An 18,029-nucleotide genomic window follows, 5' to 3' on the forward strand; every position below is an offset into this window, starting at 1 on the left:
ATCTCTCTCCCTCTCTCAGATTCACCACTTTCACCACCGTCTTCTTCCTTGCTCAGCTCCACCCACTGCCTCCACCTTCTTCCTTGCCGTCGCATTTCTGTCTTCCATCATCCTTCATCTATCCTCTCTCGTTTATCTTTTCCAGTGCCACCTTACTCAAACCTCAGTCCTTGATTCTTTAGATGATTAGGTTTCACTTGAAGAGGAACACGATTCTCACCTTAGTGGTCTCTCTTGTTTGCGATCAGTTTCTTAGCACTAACTTACAAGAGGGAAAGTGTGGTTTTCCCGAATGTCCAGTATTAAGCATCAAGGTTTCGATATGTGTTACTCATATGGCCTTCTTTTTATCCGTGGGATACCCATGTCATTGGAAGCGTCTTTGGGTGTGTTTGGGAGGACAATGTTTTGATGCCCAAACGTGCGGTGCAAATTAGAAAAAGCCCTGAATTTGGGATGTTTGCATTGGCCGTGGGGCAATTTGGCTTTTGTATAAAAAGCCACGATAACATTGAAGCAGAAATTTGTTGCTTCTGCGTTTTTAATGCGGAAAGAAGAAGTTAAAATATTGAGTTTCATCTTTAAGAAATTTATTATGCCGTGGATAGAGAAGAAGTTAAACTATGAAACTATGAAGAGAGAAAAAAATTAAGTACTGCATGAAGCAAAGAGAGAGGGGCCCACATTTTTTACGTTTGTAAAAGTTAATTCAGACATATATCATTTTACACTATCTAAACTACTTTTTCATTTTATTATTATTATTTTTATATTTCTCTTAAAGTTTTCATATTAATTACATATGTGTGTATATTATTTGATAAAATTGATGCTATTTTTTATGATTTTACGTACAACTAAACTTATGTTTTCAAATTCAAATAATAATCCAAAGGACTATACTTTTGCAAAATGATTTATTTACAAAAATCAATCCAAATATAAATTACGCTGCACAAATCAACTTTTATCCATTCTTAAGTTTCTAAATGTCAAATTAAAAATAAGCCATTTTTTTCTACAACCAATCCAAATATACACTTTGAAAAATAGGCAATAGTTAGCTTCTACAATTAGGACAAAACATTGGGCACTATCGCATCCTTGTCTATGTTTTTCAAGGCGAGTACATTTCATCGGAAAGATAAGTATAGAGTACTCATCTTCATCTAAACTATTCAAATTAATATTTTGGAGGGGCTAAATTTAAATATTTTATATTTTAATATTTAAAAAATTTTTTATCTTAATGAATACATAAATAAAAAAATAATTTTATAATTGACACTTCTTTATCATTAAAAAATTACAGAATTTTTGCAAATTTTTTAATTGGGGTCTGTACTTGTGATGGCTTAGGCCTGTTTGGTCGCTTTTTGTTTTCATTGTTTTTAAGGCTCAAGTTTAACGGATCGTTTTATCTTGTGGAATAAATTCCATTAAAAAAATTAATTAATGTCCCATCTTTTTATGCAGAATAATTAATATATAAGACCATCAATTCGTGGACAAAAAATTTGTATGTAATTAGCATTAATAACTTTGAGGAATAGTAAATCGTGCTATCTCAATCTGAAACAATCAATGCAATTTCAAGCTTTCTGATAATAGCTCTTAGCATTAATCTCGATTAAATATTATGACCTTTGAAAATCTTCTCTTTTTAATAAATTATTAAATAAATATTTATTTTGTATATAGAGCTAAATAGCGAATGGACAAGTTCATCAATTCATTATCTGATTCTCTATTCCCGCCCTGGACATTTCGGAATTCTTTTGGCCTCTCAAGTCTCTCAGGTAAATCTTTTATTTTTCTTCTTATACCTTTCAAACGTTCTTTAACTGTGCAAACAATATTCAGATCCCTTTCTTTAGTCTTAATTGGTGTAAACTTTTTCTCCAAATATATAAAATATGGATATTTCGTGCAATTGGATGATGAAAAATATTTAATTTATACTTTTTTCAAAGATGAAAGCTATTTATAAAAAATTGAAATATTATTTTGGATTATGTTTTCCATAAGTATACTAGCGAAGAAAACTTTTTTTTACACCGGTTATGATAGACAGAGTTGAAGGTGTGATCAATAATAATTTAATAAGTAAATAGTAAAGACGTTGATTCTCTATAAGATTTATACTTTTAGTGACCCTCCATGCCTCTTCTTGTTCAGTTGTTTCTTTCATGTTTCATTTGCTGGGAAAAGAAGTTATATGGAGAATAAAACTGACTGGGGTTGAAATTGATGTATTAATTAATTCCTTAATAAACATCAATATCCAAATAATATTATTATACCTTTTATTAACTTTGATTTTCTTCCTTCAATGGAGGTTGAAAGATGGCAGTGATTCAGCGTTGCAAAGAATATATAAAAACTCGAATTGAAAGCTTCTTTTCATCAGGTAATTAACTTTCTTCTTTTGAAAAATTTGCACAGTTATTTTGATTTTCTGTGTCTTAAATTTCTTGTTCCGCCTGGAATTCTTCATTCATGAATTCATCAATAGTAAGCCAATAAGTTTTGGCTCAATTGGTAGTGAGAAAAGATTGAAATAAGATTTGATTTCTGTCCAGTCCTCCAGTCCCGATTCTAAATATAGAAATTAGTTGAGGTATTTGTTATCTTAAATATAAATCATCAATCTATTTTATCTCTTGTTGACAGGGAAAAAAAAAGTTACTTTATATATATATATTAATAAATGAGACTTTTATCAATGTGGTTAATTTGAGTATAAATGATTCTGGTAAAAAAATTTTTGAGTATAAATGATTAAAAATTATGTTTTAGGACAAAATAAAATATTTTTTAATTAATTAATTTATATCATTAGAAGAGGAAAGAATACTAAAGTTTTTAATTTATTTTTGATAAATGTTGCTTGATAATCAATATCTAATAGATTGTGCAGAGGCAGTAGCTTGTCCTTCAAGTTTCAAATTTACGGGGAGGAGAAACAATTGATACGCATTTATAGTTTTAGATTCTCCAAAATTAAAAATGTCTCATTAATAATAATAATAATAATAATAATAATAATAATAATAATAATAATAATAATAATAATAATAATACGTGTGAGAACGAAGGTATAACATTAAAGCAAAAGTCATTCATATTGCCCAGAAATTTAATATAGCTCATTCTGTTCTTTTTATTTTTTTATTCAACCTTTCTAGTTGTCCTTTTCTTTTTTGATTCTTTAAGACAGTTCTCAATTCATTACTTTAATTTTTTTTTCTAAATAATCATGATTTCCGATATTTTTCAACCCCCCCCCCCCACATCAATCTATTATTTTTGGCTTGATCTTGTTATCAAATTGTAAAACCTGAATCTGGGGATCCCAGGCTACTGAAATTTATAAATATATAGTCATGATTGATTTATCATTGCTTTTGTAATTTATAACGCACGAAAAATTCTTGATGATCTATAAACTAAATTAATATTTTGTTTATTTTTAAAATTTATACAATCCTCTTCAGGTAACAAAGAACAAGTTGTACATGCATCTCCTAGGTTTCGAATAATTTATATGGACATATTTTCTTTTTAAAGAAAAACATGCGTATGTTTAGAAAATAAAAGAGAGTTCTATATAATTTTAACGAAGGTAAAGATAGTTTGCATATGCTCCAAAGTCATCTCATCAATTACTAAAAACCCTTATAAATATCAAAATTAATTATGAAATTAAAAAGCTGACAATAGTAGATTATAAGATAACAATAATTTTGATTTTATATAATTGATTTTAACACGTATACGTGTTTTTGATAACTTATGAAATAATCATGAATTCGAATTCATAACTGATTTTGGTACATATAGGAGTGTTTCGATACCTTTTAAGAAAACCATGATTTTGACTCTCACACTACTATTTCTTTCAGGAAAATTTTATATGAAGTTTGAAAATAGTAAAGAATTTCATAATTCTAATAAAATTCAAGGCGGTTTACAATATGAATATTTATAATAAAATTCAAGAGGGTTCCCCCTTTCTTTGTATATATATAGAGGAAATTTATTTATGCCCACACATAATATATGAAGAATGAGTTATTCTATTGACATAATTGACATGATTTATACATAATACAATCTCTTATAACATTTATATTCATATATTGACATGATTTCAATCTGTATGCTTCATGAAATATTTCGGCAAAAAAATGTTTCATGAAATAAAAAATAAGTGGTATTAGTCATGACTCTTGAACAAATGGGTTTATCAGGATTTATAATTAAATTGCATTGCAGAGATGATGCAATGTTTTTTCTTTTGGGACTTTTTTCATCCACCTTCCAATTCAGAGGCCTTGTGGCCAAGTGATATTGATACTTACCTGTAAATAGGAAGTTGTGGGCTCAATCTCATTTGTAACGTCAAACTGTTAGTGCCCGTCTCTTTAATTCAAAAAAAAAAAAAAGACGACTCAATAATTTTTTTTATTTTAATTTTTTTGTGGGGATTGGACAGCAGATTTAGATGAAGTGGATATGCATGGAACATTAGAATGCTACATATTTCATGTGGTTGCTGGAATTGCGTTTGCATTGGCAACGATTTGGTTTGCACTACTGGCCAAAGGTCTTGTGGGTGAGATGAACAATGGCCAACACCACAGTTCAGAACTCAAAACCATTTACACTGGCATCTTTGTGTTGTTAATTATTATTGCAACACTTTGTGGCTTTGCCGTTGTTGGCTTGAGCATTAGTTTTATCTTTATTCTCACTATCTCACTCAAGAACAGTGAGTGACTAATTAATTACTTAGGACATGGTTGCATGTGTTTAAGGTAAATGCGACTTAGAATTTCCTTTATTGAATTATGACTCGTTCAATCCGTGAACATGATGAAAACATATGGCAAGAGAAGACAATTTCTTTAATTTAATTAGCCATTATATTTAGTTAGAGACGAGATATTCAATCAAATATAATGTTGGATTAACTTAATATAATTAAAAGGGTCATTGATTTTGGAAATCTCTAACATGCCCTTCATTGAATGAGGTGACATCTTCCTCTTTAGATCATAATTAACTTGCAATTGGACTTTCTATTTAGTTAGACGAGAGATTCAATTAAATATAAGGGAAAATTAATCTTTTGGTCCTTTAACTTTTAACTCATTTATAACTCGGTCCCTTAACTATGACTCGCTTTAACTCAGTCCTTCAACTTTTAACTCGCTTATGACTCAGTCCTTTTTATTTTTAGTTTTTTAAAAAATGATCCTTATCATCCATTAGTCATCCCAACTCGTCCTACATGGAAGAAAACGCTGTTAATGCCGTTAATAATCACTGATGTGGCTGCCTAGTCATACACACCTGGAATTCACATGAAACTGATTGAAAAAAATGTTTTCAACTAGGGTAGGGCTTGCGAAGAAAAGAGAAGTAACCCCCTATAAAGACGAGAAAAAAACGCACAAGTAAGGAGGGCTAGCGGCACGAAGAAGACGACTAGACCGGAAAAGAACAGGAAGATTAGAATAGACTAAATCGTGAAGAAGATAAAGAAACATTGTAGAGGCGACAAAGAAGATCAGATAAAAGAGTAACCTTTTACAGTTGCAGAGGGATATCGGTAAGGGAGAAAGGTGCAATTTGTAACAATACATCCATGCGCTCCATGTGCTCCATGTGCTTTAGTGGTCCCACTGTGTATTTGAATAATATGTGTTCTATATTTATCTTGTTTCTCGCTTATGGCTGTTTTCAGTGGTCCCCATGCTTGTAGATGTCTTATCTGAATTCATGATAATATTTGATTAAATGAAATAAACAATATACTATGTTTCTGGAGATCATAGTGCTTGATTCATTGATTGACCGTACAACTGTGCAAAAATATTAAAATATTCAAATAACAACATTACATTGAACCGCATATCCATCAAAAATCCTAAACATATTTGGTTTTGCCTTCATAGTCATTGTCAGCATCATTATTAAGCTTTCATCAAACTATGTAAATGATACATGTTGAGTTTTTATTTCCAGGAAAATCTTTTTTTTTTTAATGCAAAGTGACAAAGAGATTGGGAAGACCCATAAAGAATGTTAAAACATGCCTATGTTTGATTCTCTCTTTTTGTCTTTTTAAGCTAATTAACCATGATTATTAATTGCTGTTTTTTTTTTAGTGTGATATATATATGGATGCGTCAAATAGCTTGGGTAAGTGAGTACTTCCAATTAATATTAATATTACAATATAATTTGCGTGGTTTATGTGATGTCTAACATATGATAAAAATTAGGGGGTGATGGAGGGAGTAGTGATGAAGACAATGAGTTTACTGCTGAGGAAGATGATGATACTTTTTGTGAAGAAGATAACATGTCATTAGATAATATGGATGCCTTAATATTGACTGATGATGAAGATGCAGGCTCTTTATCATCGAATCGCAAAACTGATTCATTAAAATCTATAGATGAATCTGATTTGGATTTGGAAGAGGGTGTTGTGACAAGTGGGTGTAAAAAGTATAATCCAGATGAGATGTGCAAAGACTATATCTTTGAACTTGGAATGGAGTTCACCTCAATTACTCAATTTAGGGAAGCTGTTCGGGAGTATTCACTTTTGAATGGGTATGAAACAATATACATTAAAAATGATAGTGTAAGGTGCCGTATAAAGTGTGTACGTTGTGATTGGTTAATATTTGTGAGTAAGGAGAGGGATTCCATGACATATCGTTTGAAGACTTATAATCCAAGACACACTTGTGGTGTGACTTTTAGTTCTAAGAATGTTTCATCTAAATGGGTGTCAGAAAAGATTAAAAATAGAATAAAGACAAATAAGAATATGAGTCTTGGAGATGTGATATCCACAATTAAAGAAGATTATATGGCAGTCGTGTCAATGCCTAAGGCTTATTGGGCACAAAGAAAGGCAAAACAAGCTATTGAAGGTGATTTTGTAGATGAGTATAAGAGACTATGGGATTACAACAATGAGGTCCTCTCAAAAAGTCCTGAAACTACATTCAAAATTTTGACAGATCGTCCCTTTATTGATAGAGCACCAAGATTCAAAAGATTATATCTTTGTTTGGATGCTGTCAAGATAGGATTTTTAGCAGCATGTAGACCAATCATTGGCTTAGATGGATGCTTTTTAAAGGGACCTTATGGTGGAATATTGCTGGTAGCAGTAGGACGTGATCCAAATGAGCAGTATTTTCCTTTAGCAATAGCTATTGTTGAAGGTGAAAATCGAGATTCATGGTCATGGTTTCTTGAGCATATTCTAAATGACATAGGAAGAACACAAAGATGGGTCTTTATTTTTGACCAACAGAAGGTAATTGATAGGCATTTATATTTCTTTTATCCATATGCATTTATGTCTTTTGTGGTTTTACAATATATTTTTTGTTGTTGTAGGGATTAATGCCAACATTTGAGTCACTTCTTCCTGAAGTTGAGCATCGCTTATGTGTTAGGCATTTATATGCCAACATTAAGAGTAGATATTAGAGATTTGGTGTTGCAAGCTGCGAAAGCAACATATGTCAATGGATGGAAGCAAAAAATGCATGAGTTGAAAAATAAATCTAAAGAGGCTCATGATCATTTGATGAAGTTCCCTCCACAATGTTGGACAAAATCTCATTTCAGTGAATATCCAAAGAGTGACATGATTATGAATAACATATCTGAATCATTTAATGGGAGGCTTTTAGAGGCTCGAGAACTTCCAATCATTAGTTTATTAGAATGGATTCGCACTTACATCATGACAAGATTTCAAGAGAATAGAAAGAAGGTAGAGAAATTTAGAAGTCATGGAAGCGTATGTCCGAATCCAAGACAGAGGTTGGACAAAGAAGTTAGTCAATCACGAAAGTGGGTTGCACGACAAGCAGGAGAATTTGAATTTGAGGTCTCGTGTTACTCACACAAATTTTCAGTTGACCTTGATAATCCCGTAGCAAGACCATGAAAGCCAAGGACTACCAAAAGTAAGAGGGGGAAGCAAAAGTTTTACCAAACCTCATCAATAAGCTAACAAAAGTAAAGGGAAACCCAAAATGAATAAAATAAAGAGGGAAACCCAAAATGAATAAAATAAAACAATATTACGGTGAAATATGTGCAGAACTCCAAATGCCAATAATTACAAAGGAGTGAGTGATCATTGACCATAGAGATGACAAAAAAAAAAGCGAGTGAGATGATAGAACAACTAGGAAGCAACCAACAATAAACATCACTAAAGAAAAAAGACTTGATAGAAGCTTCCATGAACACACACCGGAGAAGAGAAGAAGAGAAGAAAAATTAACTACCCAGAGAACAAAGGACGAAAATGATGAAGTAACAAGTGACGACCTTCAAAGACGCAGACCGTGATGGAGAAGAAGCAAATAAGCTCGATTTTCTCTGGCCGACGATGCTATTTCTTCTCATCTTTTGTCGCTCAAACTCTTTGGGCCCTAAATCAACTTTTCTTTTTTGTTTTTCTAACCTCTTGCTGATGCATGATATCAGGGGAAGCTGACTTATATTTTTTTTTGCCAGCTAGGATACCTCAGTCATGACAGAAGATGAGTCATGGATGACAAAGGACAAAAAAATAAACAGTTCAAAAGTTAAAGGACTGAGTTATAAGCGAGTTAAAAGTTAAGGGACTGAGTTAAAGCGAGTCATAGTTAAGGGACTGAGTTATAAGTGAGTTAAAAGTTAAAGGATTAAAAGATTAATTTTCCCTAAATATAATGTTGGATTAAATTAATATAATTAAAAGGTCTTTGGGTCGTTGGCTTAAATGGGCCCAGTTATGCTGTAAGTTTGTTGATGCCCTAAATTTCATGGGTTTTCCAATGCCTGAGTTTTTTAGCACTGTCTGGGCTTTTTATCAATGTCTCGCATCTTAGCCGACGAACTCATATGAGATATCTTAGAAACAAAGTAAATAAATACCTTTCTTCTGCATAAATAAATCTATAAAACAGAAATTGTTAAAACATGACAAATAACTTCTTTTTATTACTCCATCCATTCCTTATTATAAGAGACATTTGATGCTTATGTCATGTTCCTATATATAAGAGACACTTACAAGTTGTCTCTACTTTTTTTGTATTGATTTACTATTTTACCCATATTTATTATCTCCAACTCACACTCTCCCTCCCTCCCACTTCTCTTTCTTTTAATAATTTAATTGTTCTCTCTCATGCTCTCTCTCCTTATTAATGAGGGCATTTTTGAAAAAAAATTATACTTTTTACACATTAATTGTTCTTAACTAATTTTAACTGTTTTTTTATCAACGTACTTCGGTTATTTGTCTCTTATAATAAGGAATGGAGGGAGTATTTACTTATATAATTACTTTTATTATAATTTTTCAATAATTGCTATAAATATGTCCAAATAATATTAAAAAAAATCTCTAAAATAAATATAAAATTATATAATAAAATACGGATTCATGAAATAAGTTGCAAGTTTAGGTAGATCCTTGCAAATAGGCTCTCTTAAGATTGTGTCTCTAATTCTCACTTACAAAGCTATAGAAGTTTATATAGTAGGCCTTCTGTCAATGTCTTCTACCTCTAGAATATATTGGAATCAAAGTTAAAAAAAATACCTTTCATCTACATAGATAAATTTATTAAAATAAAATTATAAAAACATATGGAAAATAATCTCTAATTATTATTTATTTATGTAATTACTTTTATTATAATTTCCCAATAAATGCTGCAAATATATCCAAATAATATCACAAAAATGCCTAAAATAGATATAAAATTATATAACAAAATAGGGATTCATTTATAGGTTTAAATAGTTCCTTGTTAGTAAATTAATCTTTCTTTTAATTTTTTATAAAATTTTAACTTAAATTAATTATATGAAGAACCACATACTCTACATTTTAGAAAATGTAAGCTAATTCATTTTTTCATTTTGCAAACGTAATTCTCTCTAGAAATGGTTAAAAATAAAACACATAGTCATGTGTGATTAGATATTTTAACTAACTTGACCTGAATATTTTCTCTAGAACATATAACATGTGGTTGTTCATATAATTAATCTAAATTAGAATTTTATAATAAATTAAAAACAGATTAATTCACTAAAATTTTTTTTAAACTTAGCTTTCATGAATTTACAAAGGTTAAATTTACTTAAAAAAATATTATGAATGTTTATTATTTATAATTTTATATTAATGTGAACAACTTACTACCTCTTATCTTTTCCCCATGAATATATTAAAAAGCATGAAATTTTTTGTGTATTTTTATCTATTTATTAACACCCCTTCAGAACATAAGATGAGAGGCTACTTATTATTTTGCTTTGCTCATTTTTATATCGATCTCCAATCATCTCATACTGGCATATGGAGTCGTGCCTATGGAATCATTTGCTAGTGACAAATCAAAACTCGTTGAACGAGTCTGCTTTTTATTTAAAAACAAATAAATGTCACATCTGGTATAATTTATGAGTATACAATCGTTCTTTGCGGGAATAATTTTTGTACAGTTTCAAACTCGTTTTCCTCATAAACGATTTCAAATGTATTATTTTGGTAAATACTTTTGACGGTGCAGTATTCTGGTTTTTTTTTTTTAACAAAAAACTGTTTACAGCATCAAGGTCGGAAAAGCCTGGTTCATGATTGATTAGGGGTCCGTTTGGATCAGCGATTAGAAAAGTAGATTATTAAAAAAGTAGCTTATGGAGAAGTGAAGTTGGTAAAAGCTAAATTGGATAAGCTGAATTGTGTTTGGATTGGAGTTCAGAAAAGCTAGTTTGTAAAAGTGAAATTAGTAAAAAGTTGTTTGGATTGTAATTGAGTAAAAGTAAGTTTGGTTGTAAAATGACCAAAATAAGTATGAGTTTTAATAAATAATGAAATATGATAAAAAATAATTTCACATAATACAATGAAATTAAAATAATTTAAGATGAAGAAATCAAATTTAACGAACGAATAAATTTTAAAATTTTAAAGAAATAATATAAGATATTTTAAATATAAAGTAAAAGATGAAAAAAGATGAATTAAGATAATATAATGAAGTAAAATTTAATGAGTGAATTAAAAATAAAAACTTCACAAAAATCATAAGAAATATTTCAAATATGAAGTGAAACATAATAAAAAATAAGTTGATATAATAAATTTAAATTACTTCAAAACCAGAATGTTTATAATTATTATAAAAGATAAATTTGCTTTTTATGTAAATTTATTCTTTATGCTCCCCACCCCACAAAAAACAACGCCAGCCCACCCCTCTTTCTCTCTCTCTCTCCCCTTCTCCTTCTCCTTCCTAATGAACGAAAGCTCCTGTGCCTTTTCTGAATGAAAGCTTGCCCACCAGTATCACTACCTTCGACCCTTCGTTTTCTAACGTTGCTGCTTCTGATAAAAAGAGTTGAGAAAGCACGATGACACAGCAGTAGACGCGTTCATGGTCACGACGCGATGGAGCTCACGGTGGAGGCTGCGATGCTCTGCCTTTTGTCGATGGGAGGATAAATGAGATGTTTTCAGATATGAGTGGAAGAGAGAGAATAAAATGAAGGAGACTCCCACAAGCACGGTGAAAATAAAAAATAAGCTACTCACAGCAGCTTCTCCAATCGTGCGATTCAATCTTACTTTTCAGCCATAAGTGCGATGAACCATAAGCCATGCCAAACAGGTCAAAATTGCAGATCGAGCTTATGGTACCAATAAGCTACTTTTAAGCTCCACAAACGCCTTGCCAAATAGGCACTAGGTTGGTGGAACTTCAGAGTCAGATGGCTTACAGGACGATCAACTGATGAATTCGTCACCTCTCTAAATTCGTGTTTGTTTTAACTTCCAGACTTCTTGGCTCCCAAAATCTTGTTGACTTTATTCATATACTTGATGTTAAAAATTTTCATAGGCCTATTGGGAGGCCTGGAAGAATTAATAGCAGAGTAAATAACTTATTTTCAATTTGATTTTTTAATAAAATAGGTTGGGTAAAAATTAAATTGGGTAATATAATTTACTTTTAGATTGTATTTTATAAAAGTTAGTTTGTAAAAATAGAAAAGTTATTTGGATTAGCTTTGTAAATAAGTCGGTTTGTAAAAATAAAGTTGTTTGATTTATTATTAAAAATGCAAGTTTAATTGTAAAATAATGAAAAAATACATGAATTTATTAAATAACACTCCTTTTAGTTCAAAATGTAAAAATCAAATAGCTAAATCATGCAACTGAAGAAAATTAAAACATATTTAATGATTTAACTAACATTTCCTATTTTGTGAAAAATGTTTAACTAACATCTTATGTTATGGATTAGAAGGACTACTCTTGTAGTCTTATTTATAAGTCACTTACAATATATTTCAAACGAACTAAGAAAAATTTCAAACTTTATTAACTCTCATTTATAATTCAACAAAATTTCAAGTTTATCCTTATTTAATATAAAGGATACATCATGAAAACAAAGTCAAGAAATAATAAACGAAGTATAAAATTGTACATTCAGAGAAAAAAAATCTCTCTCCTCCTTATAAATAAGGCAAAAAATTTTATTCTTTTTCTGTCTTATAAATATGATTTGAAGAGTAACAATTAATTTATTTTCTCTTAATTTCTCTCTCCATGATAATAATTTTTTAAAAGTAGGACCCACATTTTCCCCCTTCTCTCCACTTTTCCAACGGCATAAGCATCAAATTTTAGCTTTTGACTTAGGGTGTGTTTGGATGAAACCAAACCGTGGTTTGGAAAAGTGATTCTGGAGAATAGATTCTGTGGAGAATAGATTCTGAGAAAAAGTGATTCTGAGAAGTGAGAGTGTTTGGATAGTTATTACTAGAAGTACTTTTTACATGTGGAAATTACCAAAAAGGGTATAAGTTAATATGATAATTATATAAGGGATAGATTTTATGATTTATTTTGATTTGAAGAAATAAAATTGTTAATGAAAATTTTTTTACTAACATAATTAATAATATATAAGATAATATAATTAATACATAATTAATATGTGTACATATATTTATAAAACATAATATTAAATATGTTTATAGAAAAATGATTTTTTTTATAACAGAAAAATATTAATTTTCTTTAAAGATTGTAAACGTGAAATCCCATAACATTTTTTCACAACTACTTTTTGTAATAACATACTACATGTATAATAACCTCTGATGTTTAATACAATTAATTAATTAATTGTCACCACACATATATATTCATAAAATATAAGAGTGAAAAATATTTTTAGAGAAGATGAATTATTTTGTTGCAAACAGAAAGTCATGTATTTTTCATGAAGATTATACACATAAAATGGGATGATATTGTTTGATAAAATAGAATAAACACATCTTAAAATAATTTATTAATTATTCAAGTAAGTAATAATTAGCTTGAGAACATAAGGTATAATATTAATAAGAGAAATATAAATAAAGAAATGTCATAATCATTAAGATGATGCATTGATACAAAGCATTTGTAATAGGTTTTGTTTTTAACTACATATTACAATCTATGATAAAAGGAAATAAATAAGACATGACTACTATCCTCGTATTGAATTAACAAGTTCGTCTCTTATGCTGTCATGAACCTGAGCCATGTAAGATGAAGATTGAATTGATGAATGTATACGTGAAAATCTAACCCCATCATCATCATCTTCTGCATAAGTACCTTCTTCTTCCAACTGAACGAATCCATGATCAATAATAGATGTCGTTCTAATAAAATTATGTATAGCCATCGTTGCACAAACGATTTTAACTTGTGTTTCAAAATCATAGGATGGCATGTTTTGTAAAATTGCGAACTTTTTTTTCCAAACTCCAAAAGTTCTTTCAATTGTACTCCTTAAACTTGAATGGAAATAATTAAAGATCTCATTGTCATTTTCAAACCCAGATGTCCTTTGAAAATCAGGCAGATGGTAACGCTCCTGTCTGTATGGGCCGAGATATCCATTCGGTGTTGGGTATCCAGCATCCACCAAATAATATTTTCCTATATAAAAAATGAAATTATTGTAAATTATGTTTCTATTGTTAAGCTAAATATAAAAAAAATGTAGGAAATAAAAAAATACCTTCAGGTGGATGGGGAAAGTTCATTGAAGGAGTTGTGAGGGCATGATCAAATATCTGAGCATCATGTACGCTACCTTCCCATCCGGCTAAGACAAAAGTAAAACACATGTCCCAATCACAAACTGCCATGACATTTTGTGACACTGTTCCTTTCCTAGAGATAAATTTAGTTTGATCTATTGCATGACAACGCAGGAAACATGTGTGCCATCAATTGCTCCAATAGCATGTTTAAAAAAGGCCAGTATTTACCAAACCAAATTTTTGTATGAACATGCCGGAATGTTGGATCTTTTGGTTTGATATTAGACATGGCAAGTCTACAGCATGCCATTAGGACATTATGAAAATGTTTGCTAATTGTCTCCCCTGAATGTTGAAATCTTTCTTGTTGCATTCTGCTACTAAGTGCATGGTCAACGGTATGTAAAAACATTGCAACTGATTCATGTAACCCTATATTTTTAGTTTCTTTTAGACCATGTTGTTGCAATTGTTCTACCAGACTTAAGAACACATCCCGTTCCATCCTAAACATGTTACAGCAACGACTGGGGTTGCCATGTAAAACATCCCTTACCCATAAGCTACTTGTATAAGCACTTGTATGCCGAGACTCCTTACACAAGTTCAAAGTAGCGTATGCACCGACCAATGCTGCAACTTTGTTAACCCTTTTTTTTCGTCCCTTAGCATGCTCTTCCACATGTTTAATTTCATCATCCATATTCGTTTTATCCTGTGCACATACACATAAAGTTTAGAATTCCTAGATAGAAATTACGAACCATTTATAAAAGTTACAGAGTTGTTTGATTCATATAACAACCCACTAGTCACATAAAACGATACACATATGCAACTGTCTAATATAATAAACAAGTCATAAATCCCTAGTGTAAAACTCCAAAATAGGTAGAAGTTGTTCCTTCTGATCCTTCAGAGCTGCATACATTTCCCGTGCCTCCGGCCGTTCCATAAGGAGTTGTGTTCACCGTCTAAAGAAATCAGGATCACTGACAACTTCAGGAACTGTTTTCAGGTGAGACAGGACTCCCCTAATTGAAATCTCATAAGCACGTGCTTCTTCTTCCAACCTTCTAGCTTCTTCTTCTAACCTTCTAGCTTCTGCTCGTGAAATGACCTCATTTCCACGCTCGGCCTCAGAAATATTTGTTTCAGCAATCTTGCTAAGTGCATCCGCTATTTTCATAGAGGGAGATGTGCGTTTCTTCTTGACTTCACTCTTCTTTCTGACCCCTAGTGAGCTACTAAGTCGACTCCTACCTCTGCTTGTACCCCCACCACTGGTATCCTGCCACAATTCAGTGTTGCCTCCACTACCTCCACTATTATCATTGAAGTTCACTGTGTTAAATTCCCCACTTATACCAGTTGGTGCGCCTAAAATTTCATCACTATCTCCGGACCCTTCTTTCAAATCTTCATTCAGTGTTCCTTCACTTGGAAGTGTCATGGAAGAAGGTACCCATGCTTGTGGACCAGTTGCAGCCACACTCCCGAACAACTGAGTTAATTGATCCCTAAATTGAAGTCCTCTTTCTCTAAATTTTTCGTAGTTTGGAACTTCCTGCACATTATACACCAATAATATCATAAAATATTCAAAAAACAGTAAATATGCACAAAACATTAACAGGCAGAGAAAATGTAAGATCAAAAGGTTCAATAATTACCCTTATTTTCCTCTCCCACCAATCATCAGTTGCACTGACAGTATTCCTTTCAGTATCCCATCCCAATCCTGTCTCGCGAAGCAACCTATCCCATGTCTGCCACTCTTTTCGCAGGGAATCATATTTGTTCTTAAATTGCTATTTTGCGTACACTCTCCCAGTTTTGGCAGTAAACTTATCACCAAGAATATCCCAAGCTTTCTTTGTTAAGCTTGTACCTCTTCTTTCTCCTTGTTGCACAAGTTCAATGCACAGGTCAATAAACACTTTTGTGGTTCTTACATCCCAGGAAGTTTTCACCGTATCCTTACCCATTATGCTATAGCACAATTACAGCTCTTCAGTCATCACAAGTTAATCAACCCAAAATCATATGAAGTAACAAAAATCATATTATCTACTGCAATAGGTGAAAAAGTTGACCACATCTTCAAATCTCAATTCCTTCATCCTACCAAACCAAGCGTGACAAAAATTAACAAACACAAGAAAATTCTAATTTTACATGGCCGGAAAAAATACACCTCCCTCCTATTTCAAATTTCATTATCTGTTTTTGCTTCAAAATACTAACTTTTAAAACATCAAAACTAACTAAATTATTATATATACTTTTTCTTTTTCTTAACTTTTGTTGAAAGACGATTGGATGAGAAAATAATAAGAAAAACCATATTTGAACCATTATGTACCATAAATCATATTGTACTTAACCTTTGAAATAACTGTGTATTACGAATGTATTTAAAAAAATTCGTTCATGTGCATAATTAATACAAATGTTCATGATGAACGGACTAATATTATAAAGCACATAATTGTTTTTAAAAAATTAACATGTTGTAGCAGCTTTTCATAATATTTGTTTAAAATTATATTCTTATCAGATTTGTCAACCGAAAATACACAAAAAACTAGCAGCATAAACTTCTGACCAAAATACAAATCACTTCCTTCAATATATACATGGATTTGAGTTGTGATTCCATTTTTCCTCACTCTCAAAAGTTGGCCATAAGTCTATCAAGATCCTTAATACAACAGTATAAGACAACACATTTCCTATCTCGTTCCAAATTAGATCAACTCTTAACAAATAATGATAATTAATTTAATTAAAGTACTATCTAAGGGGAAAAAAAATCCCAATACATTGTTTGACTTCACATGATTCTTCTCCGGGAGGAAAATCTGGACAGAAAAAAAAAGCTCCCACGCCAGGCAACAAGAGGAAAAATAACTTGCATATATATATCTAGTAGAATTCAATTGACAGCCTTTCTCGTCTACAAAAAAATATCACCACATACATCCCTGCCTCCAGAACCAGACATTGATGAGTCCAGCTTCGATTCGCAGGGAAATTTTTCGGGAAAATGTTTATCAAATATCAATTACCAGCATCTGATCTGTTCCCCCTTCGTTTCATAAAATCAAACTACTAGCCATGGTTGAACAAATTTTCCGGGAAAAAGCTGGTTGAACAAATTGAAAAACGAAAGTGGGAGGAAGCTTGCAATTCGAATTAGAACACTACAAAATCATTCCAAAAATCAACATACCACGGTGCAAATATACTAGCCACGGTTCTAAACAAATTCAACACAGGAGAGAGCTACACGGCGAACAAGATGGACCGAACCAGAACCACACAGCGGTGCAAAAATCAGAGGAGGGACCGAACCAGAACCAGGCGGTGAACAAAATTCGGAGGGACCGAACCAGAACCACACGGCGAACAAAATTTGAACAACATGCCGGTTGCGAATGGGAAAAATGCATGACTGAACAAAAGTTTTAATACCATCGGAGAGAGCTAACTTGAGCTAACCAGAGAGAGCTAACCAGCGACCTGACCGGGCGAGCTGAAGAACGAAGCTTTTGAAATGGAGGATGGACGGATCGGACAAGCCAACGCTTGATTTGGTTTTGGCGCGCTGAGAAACACACAACCAGCCCCTGTTTTCACGAGCCCAAGACGATCTCACCGGTGAAGAAACTCAGAGCACTGATGGTGAAGAGGTGAGTCGGTGAAGAGGCGAGCTGATGGTGACAAGAAGGCGAAGACGGGAGCCGGCGAACAGGCGACCCGATGGATGAGCCGGCCGAAGAGTCGAGCTGGGTGAGATTTGCCGAAATTGGAGTCGGCCAGCGAAAAGAAGGATGATAGGGTATTATTGGTATGAT

The 18,029-nt window shown here is 31.9% G+C and overlaps 1 protein-coding gene across 1 annotated transcript; it reads left to right on the forward strand.

Moving 5' to 3' along the window:
- The first annotated feature begins 1,714 nt into the window (after positions 1–1,714).
- Positions 1,715–7,524, forward strand: LOC114759297 (uncharacterized). The gene is made up of 4 exons (XM_028948459.1): positions 1,715–1,799; positions 4,499–4,774; positions 6,294–7,348; positions 7,432–7,524. The coding sequence occupies exons 1-4, from the start codon at positions 1,715–1,717 to the stop codon at positions 7,522–7,524; spliced, it is 1,509 nt and encodes a 502-aa protein (XP_028804292.1).
- The last annotated feature ends 10,505 nt before the right edge of the window (positions 7,525–18,029 follow it).

Source organism: Neltuma alba, unplaced genomic scaffold, assembly GCF_004799145.2.
Source record: "Neltuma alba isolate B1F8T4 unplaced genomic scaffold, ASM479914v2 tig00010816_pilon, whole genome shotgun sequence".
Taxonomy (NCBI): Eukaryota; Viridiplantae; Streptophyta; class Magnoliopsida; order Fabales; family Fabaceae; genus Neltuma; species Neltuma alba.

Excerpts from the sequence above, each read along its gene's own strand:
- LOC114759297 (XM_028948459.1), top strand. The coding sequence starts at position 1,715 with ATGGACAAGTTCATCAATTCATTATCTGATTCTCTATTCCCGCCCTGG. Across the intron at positions 4,775-6,293 it reads CACTATCTCACTCAAGAACA|GGGGTGATGGAGGGAGTAGT; the intron begins GTGAGTGACTAA and ends GATAAAAATTAG. Across the intron at positions 7,349-7,431 it reads TTATTTTTGACCAACAGAAG|GGATTAATGCCAACATTTGA; the intron begins GTAATTGATAGG and ends TTGTTGTTGTAG.